Source organism: Oryza sativa, chromosome 6 (genome assembly GCF_034140825.1).
Source record: "Oryza sativa Japonica Group chromosome 6, ASM3414082v1".
NCBI lineage: Eukaryota > Viridiplantae > Streptophyta > Magnoliopsida > Poales > Poaceae > Oryza > Oryza sativa.
The window spans coordinates 22,869,984-22,888,229 of record NC_089040.1 but is presented as its reverse complement, the minus strand read 5'-3'; the positions used below and the strand labels follow the sequence as shown (position 1 = coordinate 22,888,229).

The following is an 18,246-nucleotide window of genomic DNA, read 5'->3' as shown; positions in this document are numbered from 1 at the left end:
TATATAATATTATTATAAAATATATGTGTTTTCTATTCGGTATTTTAGTCTGCATATTGTTGTCAGGAAGGAGATAAGGATTTGTCACATAACTTCGTATCTTTTTATTATCTTTTTAAAATTCTTGACCGTGTTTATATTGACAGAGATACTGTTTTTATTATTAAAAATTGATCGGGCCTTAATGAAAACTATCATGGTCGGACTAATTTATAACTTCTGTGTTTATTTTTTAAGGCAAACTAATATGGTCGACACTAGATAAAGAACTGACGTAAATTCTTTGAGTGAAAACTTTCAAATATAACTACTATAGTGTAATTCCAATATAACTATACTATAACTACACTAAAAATTTTATGTAACTTGTATATATATAAGTATTAAAATGCATGTCACTTTATAGTAAGTTATATATATATAAAGGTATATAGTTATAGTGTAATTACACTGTCGTGATATCAATATTACACCACAGTTACATTGAAAAATCTTTTAAGTCGATATTTAGCAATTACCAAGTGGGTATTAATAACGAGGAGAACAGCAAAAGTAATTAGTCGAAACTCGAAAATCAGGTGTACTTGCATATGGGTATTACTTGGCATAAAGGCTGGTCTTAATTTCAAAGCACGTGAGCTGACCGCGCGATGAATACCTACCTACTACATGTGGCTCCCAAGGAGTACAGAAGAAATTAAACGCAAATTAATGAATGTGCAAGCGTATGTGTACATGGCCCTACCAAACAATGACGACAACGACACTACAAGAACGACGTAATATTTTTAATTGAGGTAGCTGCTACACGTGTTAAATTTGTATTACAAAGCTCTTAAAAAATTAATGATATATTCACATCGTGAAACAAAGTGATGTTAAGACTTTATTTTTTTTTAAGAATAGTACGTATAGACTTATTATTCTAGTGTGTTTGAAAGAAGAAAGAAGATTAAGAAAATAAACCATTAAATATGATTAATTAAGTATTAATTATTTTAAACATAAAAAACAAATTAGTGTAATTTATTTATAGAAAAAATTATAAAAGAAAAATGATGATTACTACTCCCTCCGTCCAATAAAAAATCTATCAGAGGTTGTTTAAGGGAGTACTCACGTGGAAAGGGAGCGAAACCTCTCTCTTTCTTCTAGCAACAAACGGTCGAACGCAGCCAAAAAGCAACAAAAAAGACTTCAAGTTGGTACAGCGACGACGCCGCCCTTTCTTATTTCCTCGCTCTTCGACGTGCTGCGGCCTCTATAAATAAGAAAGCCGGGATTAATTAAAGAGTGCGTGTGATCAGATCGTGTGCCATGGAGTCGATGCTCGTAGCCGGAGCGGGCGCGGCGGCGGTGGCGGCCGTCGGGGGCCTCGTCGCGGCGGCCGCGCTCGCCGACAAGCTCGTCGCGGCGCCGCCGCCGCGCAAGAACCGCGCCAACCCGCCTCCAGGTAATTAATTAATCCAGCTCGCCGTGTTCGTTTCGATCGATCAAATGATCTTCTCCAATTGGTTTGATCCTCACTGCTGCTGTGTCTCGGTGTTCGTCGTACTCTCTCCATTGATTGATCTCTGTTGGAGATGGCAGTGTATGTGGTTAGTTTGTTCGTCGGAAAATATGTCGAATTTTCTCTGTTTCAGCTAGTGCGTAAGCTTTTTTTTTTTGATGGAATGGTAATTTCTGGTGTCGCAACAATTAGAAATGAGCATGAATGATCAGTTTGGCGTAGATAACAGGATTTGAGCTATAACAGCACTCACGGCTGCGACAGCACACCTATTGTGCACAAACAAGTACTCCGCCGTTCTAAAACATAAGTATTTTTTTTACATGTACACGATCTCCGAGATGATACTTTAATCAACAATATCTACAAAAGTAAAATGTCTTAAATAAAAAGAGTTGCATATTATGATAGTTCGTTTAATGATAAATATAATAAAATTAAATTTACATGATTAATCTTTTTTAAAAAGTTTGACTTAGCACTGTTCTAAAAATGCTTATATTTTGGGACAGAGGGAGTAATATAAATGGAGGAGGTGGTTAGTGGTTTTGGCAGATGTAAATATAGTATAATTGTAGTGTAATTACATTGTAACTTACATATAACTACGATATAAATTTGAACCGTTCGATTTGCTTTAAAATTCGCAAGGGATGTAGGAAAAAATCACAACCCACTCACATGTGAGGCGATTCAGTACCATTACCTCCGTTTTCACATAAGTAGCACATCACCTAGGGATTTTTGAAAATTACATACTCCCTCCGAGCTGATGATATTAGTCGCTTTAAATAAGGATAAAATCAAACCTTAAAATCTTTGACTATAAATAATTTCTAAAATATTTATCTTAAAAAATGAAAACCATATATATATATATATATATATATATATATATATATTAGTCTTAAAAAGTACTTCAATAAAATCATATATTTGTTGATATTTCTATATATATTATAATAGAAAATAGTTATCAAAGCTACTCTTTGGAGACTGTGCCCTTGTCCAAAACGACAAATATTATTAACCTGGAGGGAGTACAAGTTAAACTATAGTTACATGTAAGTTACGTTGTAATTACATCACGGTATTTACACCTATCAAATTTTTTAGCGAAAATTTAACGACAAATGTATAGCTAATCCCTTAATTTTGATATATTGCTTGAAAATCGAATTTTCCGAACAGCAATTTGTCGCGATGGACCATATAGGAATTAAAGTGGATAATCCAAATCCACTAGATTTTATTGAAACTATATATCCTAATCCTAATACTAATCCGTTGGATTTTGAAAAAATACTTACCATATCTCCGTTCGATTGGATTCAGAACGGATCAGATTGAAAAGTGTTAAATCATTTTTCATCCTTTTTTTTTTGAGAAATCCTTTTTTTTTCTGTAGTCCTCGGTTCAGTTTTGACTGAATGTCTGAAAGGGATGTTGTTTAATTAACTTGAAACAGTTCAAAATTACAAGCATTCATGTCTCTGTCAGTTGAAGTAGCCTTCTCCTTCTCTTCTATATGTTCGTCAGACTACTTCAGAAAGTAGGTACTTCCTCTAGTCACGAATATGTTACTGAGAGGCTATAACTAAAAACACAGTACCTCTGATTTGTAATAGATAATGCCCTTAACATTTGAAAATATGTTTACTCATCCATCTTATTTATAGAATTTATATAATTATTATTTATTTTTTGAGTTATTTTATTATTAGAAATATTTTAAGCATAATTCATATCTTATTCACTTACCCAAAATTTTTAAATAAGACGAATAGTCAAACGTGTATCAAAAATTAACTGAGCCGGAGAGAGGATATCTGAAACTATGAAAAGAGGAGCAATTAACCATTTCTTCCTTAATCCGCCTGCATGCAACTTGAAATCACAAAAGCAAACTCAAGTCAATGCCATGGGGAAAATTTACAGTAGCCCCTGCTTGCAGGTACCAAAAGAAAATTGATCAATTTCATGCAGGTGTGACCAAAGTACTGGATTCCAGGCATAGCACAAGAACATTCCACGGAAGTACCACAGCAAACTCAATCAATCGTTTTACTTGGTCCAAAAGAATTAAGAAAACTGTGCACCTCTTAACCCATTCTAATGATGAGGATCCATTTCCTAATTAAAGGACTTTGTTGTCAATCAATTAGACTATATTAATAAAGATGAGCCATTTATTTTATCTTTTTTTTTTTTGAAAAATGTTGACCAGAGAAGAGAAACATCCCAAAGGCATTGCCATCTTACCTGTATACGGACTCTGTTGCCACCGTTCTTAAAAACTTTTAAAATGATTTTCATTTTCTACGGAAAAGAGTATTAATGTAGAATAGTAAAAAAAATCATTATCAGTATTTCCGACGGTGGCGGGGAGTTATATAATATATATTTATGATGAATTGTATTCCCCTGCTTTTGTTGAAACAAAGTGTTCTTTCAATATCTCATTCACTATTCATTTGACTTATATGGATTTTAAAAATAGGCAATTTATATGCCATACCGTTATCCATTCTGAGCATGGACTAAATATTTAGAACGTAAATTTTGAACAGACTAACCTTTTAGTGTGCCGGAACTATTAAAAAAAATTAAAGACTTTTATTAATCCATAAAATATGTCCGAAAATGTGTTCTTCAGTTTGTTTTCTTCTGGTTAAGTATGCACTGGTTCTAGTTGGCACATGTATAATAGTTGTGATTGCATATCTATTTTGCTGATTAAGAGTAAACAAATGGAAATAACTTTCTTTGAGTTACGCTTTCAGTTAAGATTGTTTTGAAATTATTAATGTGCAAAATGAAAGTAGTTATTATAGATCCTTTCAGATATGTCTATTTCGATGAGCCACTAGTGCCTGTGTTGAAAATGCAAATTATTCTAGACAAATTTTGCTAGAGGACTTTGTGACTTCGTGATTTTAGCTGTATGACACTGCACGAAGTAACTTTGGGGGACAACACTCTATAAACGTGAAAATTGACTCGTCGACACCGCTTCTATTAGAATATTCATTCCAGGTTGAATATGAGAGTGAAATCATGTGAAAGTTCTGAAATGCCTCTGAGCCTACATGTGAGGTCTACCATCTCTCTATCACTGGCCAAAATTTCATCAGATATTTTTAGCTTATTTGATTGTGTTTACTCCATCTGTCCATCATCTATCCATGTACATAGCTAGCATTCTTACTGAAAAATGACCCAATAAAAGGAAATATAGAACCTGTACATGTTAAATTACTTGCTTGAATGTTTGGTGTTTTCATTTATGCAGAGACGAATTACCAAAAACAAATTAATTTCAGTCCACTACAAGAGCTTTAGTAATAACATCGTTAGTTATTGTAATGCAGCTGTTCCTGGTTTACCCATTATTGGAAATCTGCATCAATTGAAAGAAAAGAAGCCTCATCAGACGTTTGCAAAATGGTCTGAAACTTATGGACCAATCTACACTATAAAGACCGGAGCTTCTCCAGTGGTTGTGCTCAATTCAACTGAAGTAGCCAAGGAGGTATGCAAGTTGTCCTTTTTCAGCATTTTTTTGTTACCTGTTAATGTTTTCATTTTCTTTCCGACTACCCAAATTGGTGTCCCCATATACTCTCCACTCTTTTACCCACACTTTTCATTCACTGATATCCTGGACTAGCACCACAATTTGCTCGAGCTAAGGGTGCTGGTGGTCCATCTTTGTTAGGAAATAAAATAAAATTATCATGACTGTTGCATCAAGCAATGCATGTATTCTTACATAATTGTAACTCTGGTGACCGCATACTGTTATAAAATCAACCTATCCGACATTACAACTCCAAGTCTTAAATTATAACCGACTTTATACACATATTCGACACAAACTCTAACAAATAAAGTAATAACTAATTCAATAGAAACAAACATAGACTTATATGGTTCAAAATTTAATCTTAGTTTTCCCCTTTTTTTTCAAAATTTTCACTTAATCTATCTTTAGACTCTTTTGAATTTCTATTCAAACAGATAAAACTCTGAAGAGCAAGGAATTCAAAAGAGTACAAATATGTGATGTTTTTTTTTTTAAAAAAGATGAATTCAAACTGATGAAATTTAGAATAAATAGGCAAGGTTTCAGATTGATCAACTCGAAAAAAATTGCTCTAAAATGCTAAAACACGAATGAAGGGGTAGTTAAGGACAAGGAAGCACACGTGGTTACAGTTGTACCATTGTTTTTACGCTTTTCAAATTATCCTTACACATGCAAAATAGAGGTGCTTTTAGTATGATGTGTATGTAAATTGCATGGTTTTGACAATTTCAAATGCTATCCTATCCGGTTACTTAGTTTACAGTTGATTTTTTTACTTGTGCAAAAGTTTAGAATTGTAAGTGGACATTTCTCTTGATAAATTAAATGTGAATATCATAATTACAATTAATTCAGATCAGAAATGAAATTAACCTACAACATGAACTCTAGAGCTAATATGATATTATTTTTTGTTTCTCTTTTTTCGTGGAGGTAAAACTGTAAACGCTTTGGTTCATGCAATTGTGCTATGATGTTGGCTTCTAGTTCATGACATGGGTCCTATGATGTTTGATATGTTTTATCTTCCTTATTATTCTTGGCTTCAAGGTTGACATGTTTGTATATGTTTGTGCAAATACCTTGTTTGGAAAGAAAATAAAGGCAATGTAAGGAATAACATCCCAAAGACTTGAACTCTGTTTGATCTTCAATATATCTAAGTCTTCAAAAAAGAACTTTTATACTACTTTTTTCTTACTCTTGCATAGTTACATATACTCAATAATGATAATCTCATATTAATTGGTCTGTAAATAACAAAAACACATATTCTGTACTACTTTTTCCAGGCGATGATTGACAAATTCTCATCCATATCTACTCGAAAGCTACCAAAAGCAATGTCTGTGCTAACTCGTAAAAGTATGGTCGCAATCAGCGACTACGGTGACTACCAAAAGATGGCGAAGCGTAATATTATGATTGGCATGTTAGGTTTTAATGCACAGGTACAAATCTCAGCAAAATTTAAATTCAATAGTGGATTTTGGGTACCATTAGCACTCAGTTAATTGAGCTCTAACAATGAAATGCTTGCATAAATTTCAGAAACAGTTTCGCGGTACAAGAGAGAGGATGATCAGTAACGTGTTAAGCACTTTGCATAAGTTGGTTTCTCTTGACCCACATTCCCCTCTGAACTTCAGGGATGTTTACATTAATGAGCTGTTCAGCTTGTCCTTGATCCAGGTTTGTATTACCTCTGAACTTGAACTCTCCAGTGGTCCGTTTGTTACTTCCAATACCTGTCATGATTGTTATGAACTTATAATTGTTGCAATTTCGTAGTTACTAGGACTGATCTTGATTGTTATGAACTTATATATATTTGTTACAATTTCAGAGTTTAGGTGAGGATGTGAGTTCAGTTTATGTGGAAGAGTTTGGGAGGGAGATATCCAAGGACGAAATCTTTGATGTCCTTGTGCATGAGATGATGATGTGTGCAGTTGAGGCTGACTGGAGGGACTACTTCCCCTACCTCAGCTGGCTTCCAAACAAGAGCTTCGACACAATTGTGTCTACTACAGAATTCAGACGAGATGCTATCATGAATGCATTGATCAAGAAGCAGAAGGAGAGGATTGCACGCGGAGAGGTGACACAAAACTTCTATTCGTATCCAAAAATAACTTTTTTTTTCTGCAGATCATCTGAACTGAACTGTAACGTATTGCATGCAGGCAAGGGCATCCTACATTGACTTCTTGCTGGAAGCTGAGAGGAGTGCACAGCTGACAGATGACCAACTGATGCTGCTGCTGTCGGAGTCCATCCTGGCTGCAGCTGATACTGTCCTGGTGACCACCGAATGGACCATGTATGAGATTGCCAAGAACCCTGACAAACAGGCAAGAAATTAACTGATACTACCTCCAGTTTTATTTTTTGGTTTCGGACAACACATGTTTTAGCATGTTTTCTTTGTAACTTGTCGTAAACGTCAATTAATTTTGTCCGGAGGGAGTACTTTCAATTATCTTTTGTATATACTCTTTCTTGTATTGTATTGTGATCCTCTGACATAACTTTCTCTTGATATGGTCATTGACATGTCAGCGATCATGTCTCTATAACTTTACGAGAAAGAAAGTCAGAGGATCTCAATCCCTCTTTCTTTCAAATGCATTTCAGCATTTTGTTGCCAACCAAACTAATAAACAATTGATTGTTTCTTGTTCTTGGCACATCGATCAGGAGCTACTCTACCAAGAGATCCGAGAGGCGTGCGGCGGCGAGGCGGTGACCGAGGACGACTTGCCGCGGCTGCCGTACCTCAACGCCGTGTTCCACGAGACGCTGCGGCTGCACTCCCCGGTGCCGGTGCTGCCCCCGAGGTTCGTCCACGACGACACCACGCTCGCCGGCTACGACATCGCGGCGGGCACCCAGATGATGATCAACGTGTACGCGTGCCACATGGACGAGAAGGTGTGGGAGTCGCCGGGGGAGTGGTCGCCGGAGAGGTTCCTCGGCGAGGGGTTCGAGGTGGCGGACAGGTACAAGACGATGGCGTTCGGCGCCGGGAGGAGGACCTGCGCGGGGAGCCTGCAGGCGATGAACATCGCGTGCGTCGCCGTGGCGCGCCTCGTGCAGGAGCTCGAGTGGAGGCTGAGGGAGGGCGACGGGGACAAGGAGGACACCATGCAGTTCACCGCCTTGAAGCTTGACCCGCTGCATGTCCACCTCAAGCCCAGAGGAAGGATGTGAGCTAGAAGAAGCAGTTCCATGCATGATGAAGAATTAATGATATTCTCGAACGTATTTTGCAGGATGAATAGTGATATTAAAAATATAATGGTATATACTACCTCTGGTTTTTTAATATGCTAGAAAAAAATGTATGTGCACTGCTAGGGGAGAAATTAAATTTATCATGAACATCGTAGTATTTTTTTTTAAAATGTACGACGCCAACGTTTGACCATTCGTCCCTTATATATTCAATGGTACAATTTAGATTTAATCAAATAGAGAAAAAAAGCATTACACCTCTCCAGGTACGATGGACATATAAGTGTTTTCTTTTGTTTGCACAGTACAGATCCTTCCATCTGTGATGGCCTCTAACATGCCTAGAATTATTGGGCTATCACTAGGAAGTCATCTCAATCGGGACAAAAAAAAGTGCCCGATTAAGATATAGTCACGTAAACATATTAGATGGGTATAAAACTCAGACCCATCACGGATGACATCTATCGGGCCGTAGTTTAGGACCGATTGAGATAGCATTCCATATCTCAATCGGGCCCCAAGTTTACGCCTATCACGGATGACAATCATCCGTGACGGGCGCCAACTTAGGCCCGATTGAGATAACAACTAGGCCCGTTACAGATGACTCATTCGTGACGTGCTGTATACTAATGCCCGATTGAGATGACTTAATCTCTATCGGGCCCATCACCGATGAGTATTTTTCTATTTTTCATATGAAATGTTTATATTTGTAAGTTGACCTGTAGTAAAATAATTAACTACAGTATAATAATTTATTTTATTTGTCAAAATAATTTTTTGGGTAGTAAATAATTTCAAATGGAAAAATTATCAACCACAAGGTTATATAACTTATCAAGATTTACAACTTTTAGTTTGGTCATTTTTCTATATAATTTTTTTAACAGTTTGAATTTGAATTTGAAAATATGACAACTTCAAAACAACATTTTCAAATATAAATGATTTCAAATGGAAAAATTGTCAACAACAAACTTATATACCTTATCAAGATTTACAACTTTTAGTTTGGTCATTTTTCTATATAACTTTTTTTTGAACAGATTGAATTTGAATTTGAAAATACGACTAATTCAAAATAACATTTTCAAATACTAAATGATTTCAACTAAAAAAGTCATGAACAATAAAGTTGTATAACTCGTCAAGATCTGTAACTTTTATTTTTGTAATTTCTTCATCCGATAAAGTGTTGGTAACATTGTTCACAAAATTTACATATATGTGTTATAGTTTATAAAACTAGATGAAAAATATGTGAATTTTGTGAACAATATTATTATCACTTTGTTGGATGAAGAAATGACCAAAATGAAAGTTATAGGTCTTGATGAATTATATAACTTTGTTGTTGATGACTTTTTTTGTTCAAATCATTTAGTATTTAAAAATGTTGTTTGAAGTACTCATATTTTCAAATTCAAATTCAAACTATTCAAAAAATGTTATATAGAAAAATGACCAAAATAAAAGTTGTAAATCTTGATAAGCTATACAAGTTTGTTGTTGACAATTTTTCCATTTTAAATCATTTACTACCCGAAAAATTATTTGAATTTCTTATATTTTAAAATTCAAATTCTATGTAATTCAATCAAACCCGAATAGAGAAATGACCAAAATAAAATTGGCAAATCTTAATGAGTTCTACAACTTTATTTTTGACAACTTTTTCATACGAGTTCATTTAGTATCATAAAGTTCAATTTGAAATTCATTTTTGCCTAAAAGTCTGATTTACCTCCTCTTCCCTCTCCACCACTTCAAAATTTCAGCAACCTTATCTTCTCTTCTCACTCAGTCCTCTCTCAATCTCCACCTTATCTTCTCCTCTTCCCTCTCTCACTCAGGCGGTGGCCGGGCGGTGGTTTGGCAGGCGACGGCGAGACGGCAAGAGCGGCGGCGGCAGCAGAGAGGCTTGGCAGCAGTGGGGAGGGTCGGCGACGCTGGCCTCAGGGCGGTCGGATCCGGGGTTGGTGGCCCTGGAGCCGCCAGATCCGATGATGCTCGGCGGCGCGAGGCGACGGTGGGAGCTCGGTGGCTCAAGGCAACGGCGACGAGCGGATACGGCGGTGCTATCCTCGGGGCGCCCGGGTCACGACGACCGTGGAGCAGCGCGCGGCGGTGGGCGGGAGCGGATTCGGGGCCGGCGGCGCCCTCCCCCGCGGCGACGACGACCTCGGGTGGCGGCACCACCGCCATCCCCTCGTCAGCGCCGCTCCCCCTCCTCACCGCCGCGGCCGCAGGGGCGGCTCTGCCGCCTCAGGCGGCCTCGCCCCGCGCAGATCCAGCGCTAAGGGTGGCGGGGGTGGCCGATCCGGTGCCGGCGACGGGAGCGGGGGCAGGTTGCGGTGGGAGCGACCGGCGAGCTCAGGTGGCGGTGCCGCCGCATGCGGCTAGGGTTTCTTTTTTTAGAATTTTGTTTTTTTTAGCGATTTTTTCTCATCCGTGACGGGCTATAATTTAGGCCCGATTGACATGAGAGTCATCCGTGACGGGGTATAGTTTAGGCCCGTTTGAGATGAGAGTCATCCGTGACGGCCTTTTGTGTTGGCCCGATTGAGATCTGTGTCATCCGTGACAGCCGGATGCCCGATTAAGATATTTTACCACATCAGTGACCTTTGCTCTGTGACAGGGGCTCTACCCGATAGAGATGAGACTTGCCGCCTGTTACAGATGACTGAACCCGTGCTACTGTTGGTTTATGAAGGAAAGCTGAAATTTGGCAGCCAATAAAAGAAAGGGTTAATTGAATACATATGCCATTAAAAATTTACAGGTTTTAAAAAATACCATTACTACTAGACTATTGGCAAACATATCTACAAATTGGGTGAAACAACCTCCATACCACTTTCTAGGCTGGAATCGTCATGGTTGACCACGTTTGATTTTACTACCAATTGGGACAAATGTTTACCTTATACAGAATTCTCCTCTATAATAACAGCTACTACCTCCGTCCTAAAATATAACAACTTTTAGCTATGAATCTGGACATACAGTTGTCCAGATTCATAGCTAGAAATGCTTATATTTTGGGACGGAGGGAGTATCAAGCAAGCTTAAAAATATCACCCCGTGAAGCTCTTTATGGAAGAAAATATCGAACACTGCTTATGTGATCTGAAGTTGGAGAAAAGAATGTATTTGGAACAGATCTTATTAGAAACAGACTTAAAATAGCTCAATCTAGACAAAAAAAAAGGGTTATGCAGATTCTAGGTGTAAAGAATTAACTTTTGAGCAAGATGATTTTGTTTATTTAAAAGTTTACCTTTGCGAGGGATAAAAAGGTTCAAGTAAAAGGAAAATTAGCCCCTCGCTATATTGGACCGTTTCGAATAAATGCTAAACGTGGAGAAATAGCCTATCCACTAGCTTTACCAGATTATTTGTTAGAGGTACACCCTACATTCCATGTCTCACATCTAAAGAAAATTTTTCTATTGACATTTTTCTATTTTATTTTGTACAACTCTTATTTTAGGTTCAAAATATAGACATTACGGATCATGTATTTTTGGTTTGATTATTTAATAGAGCAACAATTAAATTAAAAATTAGATTTATAGCTTTCAATATTATTGATAGTTTGTGTTTTAGTTTGAGAGCTTAAAGTAGAAAGGGGGAAGTAGTGGAGAGCGGAGAGTGTGAGCCAAGGGGGAATGGGGCGATGCATTGGGGACTTTATTTTTCTAAACAATTTAATTAAAATCAATGATGATATGTTTTGCTTTTTTCTTATAGTTTCTAAGAGTTTTTCTACTTTTGAAGACATGACACATAGCGGCTTAAGATTTTTCTAAAGGTAGACCTAATGGTTAAAAATAATAAATCCACTAATTTAAGTGAAAACCCATTGTCAAATATTATTTTCCCCTTAGAACTTATATTTTTTGTTCTAATTTTTAATACTTGACACGTGGCAAGTTAAGACCACTACAAAGGATTTAGAGTGATTTAAGATTAATTATGTAATGCATGTTGTCATTTTATTTATATTGTTTCATTAATGTTGTTATTATTTGGTCGGCATACAAAGGACATGGGTCTATGTTCAAATGACATATTTTATTTTTTATAAAGTAAAAAAATATGAGGAATATGGATCTTAAATTATTTATTTGATTATAAATAAAGCAATAGTTCAAACAAACTAAAGGCTTAATAATTCTGATTTTTTAGCTTCCTATTTATTGATTGTTTTTATATTAATAAGTTGTTAGTTAAAGAAAGGAGAGGAAGAAGTTGAATGGGAGAGAATAGGATGGGAGAGAGTACATGCACATATAATAAAAGTGGAGGGGATCATATGGTAGGGTGAAGGGAGTTTGTTTTCTTTAACATAGATCAATGGGTTTGAGTTCTTAAGATGGTATAAAATAATAGGTCCATCGCAGTAAGTAAATTTGGTAAAACAATATTACCATTATCTTTTGTTTGTGTTTTATAAGTTTAATATGTCTCAGTTAAGAGCTTTATTGATTTATAAAGATCTATCCGCTTCTACTTGTCTTTTTGTGCAATATATTCATAGTATTTGTTAAAAATATGAGCATATAAAAGTATATAAATGGGTTTATTTTGCATAGCATGCTTGGTGTCCATCAAGGAATAAAAAGAGAGAAGGTACGTGATTAAAGTATTTTTCCAATGAAAATTTGTTTTTCTTAAAGTTTTGTGTAGACACAATCGTTTATGGTGTTAATCAGTACTGCTTAATTTGTTATGGTATAGATATAATGTTCTCTTTTGAAATGAGCGAGATTGATCATTAAAAAGTCATATCTAACCAGATGTATGACCGTGACAATCTTCGGAGCACCATATCATTGTTTATATTTTGATAAAGATCAGTAGTTTAGCGTTTGGTTTGTTTTCGTCTATGTATTGTTCATAATTGCATGAGACATCTTTGCTAATCCTAAGAATATATTTATTTTTTCCAAAATTATTTAAAGTAATTAATTTGTTAGAGTGCACTTATAGTCACTTAGGTAGGGTGTATGGCATACATCATCTACTATAAGAAAATATATGATAAAAGTTGAATGCATAGGATTGTTGATTTGTTATCGTATCTATTTGGCAAAGAAAAGACATATATGACCATAATTCCCGTGATGGATTAAGGGGTTGTATTATGGCAAGATCATAGCTTGGAAATTCCAATCAAATAGTTATAAAAATTATAACAAAAATTGAGAATCTTAATCTCACATTAACTAAAATTATATCAAATCTAATTGAAAAACCACAATGTTGTTCCACTCTCCCCGCATGTGGATTTGAATTAGTGTTATATATTTGTCAATGTATATTTGAGATCATGCTGATCCTTTCTGTCATGCAAAACTATTTAAAAAAATAATCATGACATTAATTATTATATGTTGGCTAAGTTATTTAAAAATAATTATGTCGGCCCTATGTATTCAGCACTACAATATAACTATTATATGTGATCAATATTTTATTTAGAGTAAAATATATTGCTGGTCCTTAAATTTGAGTGCGGGTGTCACTTAGGTCCATAATCTTATAAATTGCACATCTAGATCTTTTAATGAATCGTAGCCGGTCCATACCCTGTTTGACCGAAGCTAACCGTCTACAAGGCAGCTCATTTGCAAATAGCCCCTTCGTGCTACAGTAGAGCCCTGGGCACAAAAAAAAATCCCCAAATCCCTCGGCTGCCTCCGTCGTCACCTCGTCCGCCGCCGCCACACGTCGTCCTCGTCGCCAGCCCCTTCGCCGGCCACATCATACTGATGGTCGAGCTGGTGTGGTGCCTCGTCCATGGACGTGCACCCTACCGCGGCGATCGCGTCCCTCTCGACGTCCTTCGTCGACGCCGTCACGCTCTTAGAGGTCAAGCTCGATGATGTCCCCGCCGGCGCCAACATCAGCGGCGTGGTGACGATACGATACATGTAATAGTACGTGTGTGATTAGCTGGGAAGGGGATGGTAGTGAAAAGAACAGAGGTGCAAGCGTGGAGAACACCTCGGTGGGTGGTTTCGTGTTAATTCAGAAGCCTCAAATCAGGCTGATCACAAGTACATGCATATATACAGCCGGCAGGGTTGTTGAGCTCATCTCCTAATACAGAGGGATAACAACAAACTTTATCTAGAGCTAACAACCCTATCCAAACCGTATGAAACAACATTTCACGTAAATCCTAACACTCCCCCTCAATCTCAACCTACCAGGTTCAGATTGTTTCTAAACATCTCCATCTGCCTTACTGTCAAGGTCTTGATAAAGCCATCTGCAACTTGATCTTTAGATGAGACATACTCTACCTCAAGTAACTTGCGAGCAACTCGTTCTCTAACAAAATGATAATCCACCTCTATATGCTTTGTTCTGGCATGAAAAACTGGATTTGCTGTTAAGTATTTAGCTCCAATATTATCACACCATACCTTAGCGGCTCTAGGCCCTTTTACACCAAGTTCCTGAAGTAATGTTTGTATCCACATAATTTCTGCTGTTGCATTTGCCAATGCCTTGTATTCAGCTTCAATACTTGATCTAGAGACTGTAGCTTGTTTTCGTGCACTCCAAGATACAAGGTTAGGTCCTACAAAAACAGCAAATCCTCCAGTGGATCTTCTGTCATCAAGACAGCCTGCCCAATCTGCATCAGTAAATGCACTAACAAGCAAAGAACTAGACTTGTTAATCTGTAGACCAAGTTTCACAGTATGTTTTATATACCTCAATATTCTTTTTACCGCTGCCCAATGATCTGTAGCTGGAGCATGTAAATACTGACATACCTTGTTTACTGAAAATGATATATCTGGTCTTGTTAATGTCAAATACTGCAGTGCTCCAACTATGCTGCGATACTGAGTGCTATCATTGGGACCAAGGGACGCTCCCCCTTGACTTGACAACTTTTCAGAGATGGACAGAGGTGTATTCACTGGTTTACAGTCACTCATACCTACCCTTCTCAGGACATCTGAGGCATACTTTTCCTATGTTAGCACTAGCCCATCATTTACCTTTTTAACCTCAATTCCTAGGAAGAAGTGAAGATCTTCCAAATCCTTCAGTGCAAACTCCTGATTCAAATCCTGCAGAAGAGCTGAGGTGGCATTTTCGGAAGAACTAGCCACAATGATGTCATCAACATATACAAGCATAAACATAGTAACTCCATTCTTATCATAGAAAAACAGAGATGTATATGATTTTGATGACACAAACCCCAACTCATTCAACTTTGTACTCAGCCTCGAATACCAGGCCCTAGGTGCCTGTTTCAATCCATACAATGCCTTATCTAATTTGCACACATAGTTAAGTGCCTCAGATTTTACATATCCTGGTGGTTGTCTCATATACACCTCTTCTTCTAGAACTCCATGCAAGAAGGCATTTTGAACATCTAACTGACGAAGACTCCAACCTTTAGAGACTGCTAAGGATAGAACAGTTCTTATGGTTGCAGCTTTAACAACTGGGCTAAAGGTATCTTCATAATCTATGCCATACCTCTGCTTGAAACCCTTTGCAACCAATCTAGCCTTGTATCTATCTAAACTCCCATCAGCCTTTCTTTTAATTTTATAGACCCACTTACAGTCTATAATATTAATTCCCTTTTTAGGAGGAACTAAATGCCATGTTTCATTTTTCATTAATGCATGATATTCTTTATCCATAGACTCTTTCCTGTTCCTATCTCCTAGAGCCTCAGCTAGATTCTGTGGTTCCCCAGAGGATGTAAAACAACCATATTTGACTGTACCATTAGTATAAATTTTCTCTTTTCTAATCCCACTTTGGAGTCTAGTTTTTGGTCTACCATTAATCTCACCTTGCTCTATTTCAGCAATAACCTCCGGAGCCGCAGACGATCCTGCCGCATCATGACGAGGCCCTGGCGACGTGTCACCTCCGGGCTGGTGGTGGCTTGCGATGGAGCGAGAACTCGCGCGGGAGCTCTGTACAGCCGACGACGTGGCGGCTGCTGGTTCGGTGGCGGTCGCAGGTTGCTCGGGGGCCTGCACGGCGCGCCACTGATCAGTACGAGACGACGATTCTTCCGCCACTTCTGTTTCTGCTGTGTGTACCCCGGTTGATGCACCAGGATGAGTTCCATCAGGTTGTTCTGCGTTAATCTCTGCATTGCTGTCGCTAGCATCTGCCTCAGTGTCATCTGCAGCATCATTCTCAAAAGAGGAATCAGCAACAACAGGTAAGATATTATGCATATGATCATTGCTATGTGCTACTCCCCCTTGATCAGATGCATGCGATGTAAGATCAGCAGGAAGAAGGGAAATTTCAGCACGTAGACGCGCTCCAGCATTTGGCTGAAGCTTGGAGAAAGGAAATTCCTGTTCATCAAAGGTGACATCACGGGAAATATAGACTTGACCGGTTGCCACTTCTAAGCACTTAAACCCCTTATGTAAATTGCTAAAACCAAGAAAGACACATTGTTTGGACCGGAATTGCAATTTGTGAATATTGTAGGGACGAAGATTAGGCCAACAAGCACAACCAAAAGTTCGAAGAGATTTATAATCAGGTTGTTGGTGAAAAAGGCGTGCAAGATGTGTGTCAAAGTCGATTACTTTGCTAGGCAAGCGATTAATGAGATAAGTGGCTGCAAGAAAAGCTTCGTCCCAAAATTTCAAAGGCATAGATGCATGAGCAAGGAGAGATAGCCCAATCTCAACAATATGACGGTGTTTCCGTTCAACGGCACCATTTTGTTGATGGGTATGAGGGCACGACACTTGATGTGCTATGCCAATTTTCTTAAAGAAGGAATTCAATTTTTGATACTCTCCTCCCCAATCTATTTGCATGCCTAGAATCTTACGATTAAATTGTCTCTCAACCATGCTTTGGAACTCTTTAAATTTCTCAAAAACTTCAGACTTAAATTTAAGAAAGTAGATACACACAAACTTACTATAATCATCAATAAAACTCACATAATAGCGCTTGGCTCCAACGGAGTCAGAGGCAGGACCCCATACATCTGAATGAATAAGTTCCAAAGGATTACTAGAGACACTAAAAGACTTAGGAAATGGCAACTGGTGAGACTTTCCCTGTTGACAAGCATCACAAACAGACTCACTAGGAGACTCATTGCTACAAGGCAATTTATTTTGATTAATAACCCTAAGAACAATGGGCTTTGAGGCATGCCCTAGACGACCATGCCATCGCTCGAACGATGGCATCACAGCAAAGACTTGTTTTATTGGATCTCCGGCAGGCAAGGGGTAGAGACCGCGCCGACATGGTCCTTCAAGAATTGTCCTCCTCGTGACCTTGTCCTTAATTAAAAAATACTTTTGATGAATCTCAAGGAATGCATAATTATCAGCAACAAGTCTATGAACTGAAACAAGATTTTTTGACGCCTTAGGAACATGCAAAATATTTTTAAGATGGAGGGGGCGGCTAGATGTAGGCACATAGGAATGACCAATATGCTGTATATCCATACCTTCACCACTAGCTGTGTGGATTTGGTCGGTGCCCTTGTACTTCTCCCGTGTGGTCAGCTTGTCCAGCTGCCCGGTGATGTGGTCGGTTGCCCCGGTGTCAACATACCAATTGGTGTCAACACCGTAAGCATGCGTCGCAGCGCCTCCTAGCTTCTCATCGGGGACGTAGTTCTCGTCGTAGCAGTGCCAGCAGTCCGCCGCCACATGCCCTTTCTTGTGACAGACTTGGCAGGTGGGTCTGTTGTCAGCGCCGCCGCGTCCATTGCCACGGCCGCGCCCGCCACCTCGGCCACTGCCGCCGCGTCCAGCGCCGCGGCCACGGGGGTTGCCGCCACCACGTCCCTGATTTCCACCGCCACGGTTTCCACTCATAGCAGCGCACGCCGTTCGGATCTTCACCCTGT

General features: G+C 38.3%; 1 protein-coding gene across 1 annotated transcript; it reads left to right on the top strand.

The window, feature by feature from the left end:
- Positions 1-1,293: 1,293 nt before the first annotated feature.
- On the top strand, positions 1,294-8,600 carry LOC4341343 (ent-sandaracopimaradiene 3-hydroxylase-like). Its single transcript, NM_001421628.1, has 7 exons — positions 1,294-1,453; positions 4,882-5,042; positions 6,392-6,550; positions 6,651-6,791; positions 6,946-7,200; positions 7,286-7,453; positions 7,800-8,600. Exons 1-7 carry the CDS (start codon positions 1,318-1,320, stop codon positions 8,310-8,312), a joined length of 1,533 nt encoding a protein of 510 aa, NP_001408557.1. The 5' UTR covers positions 1,294-1,317; the 3' UTR covers positions 8,313-8,600.
- The last annotated feature ends 9,646 nt before the right edge of the window (positions 8,601-18,246 follow it).

Coding starts and splice junctions, on each gene's coding strand:
- LOC4341343 (NM_001421628.1), top strand. CDS start 1,318: ATGGAGTCGATGCTCGTAGCCGGAGCGGGCGCGGCGGCGGTGGCGGCC. Junction 1,454..4,881: donor CCGCGCCAACCCGCCTCCAG/GTAATTAATTAA, acceptor ATTGTAATGCAG/CTGTTCCTGGTTTACCCATT. Junction 6,551..6,650: donor TGTTAGGTTTTAATGCACAG/GTACAAATCTCA, acceptor CATAAATTTCAG/AAACAGTTTCGCGGTACAAG.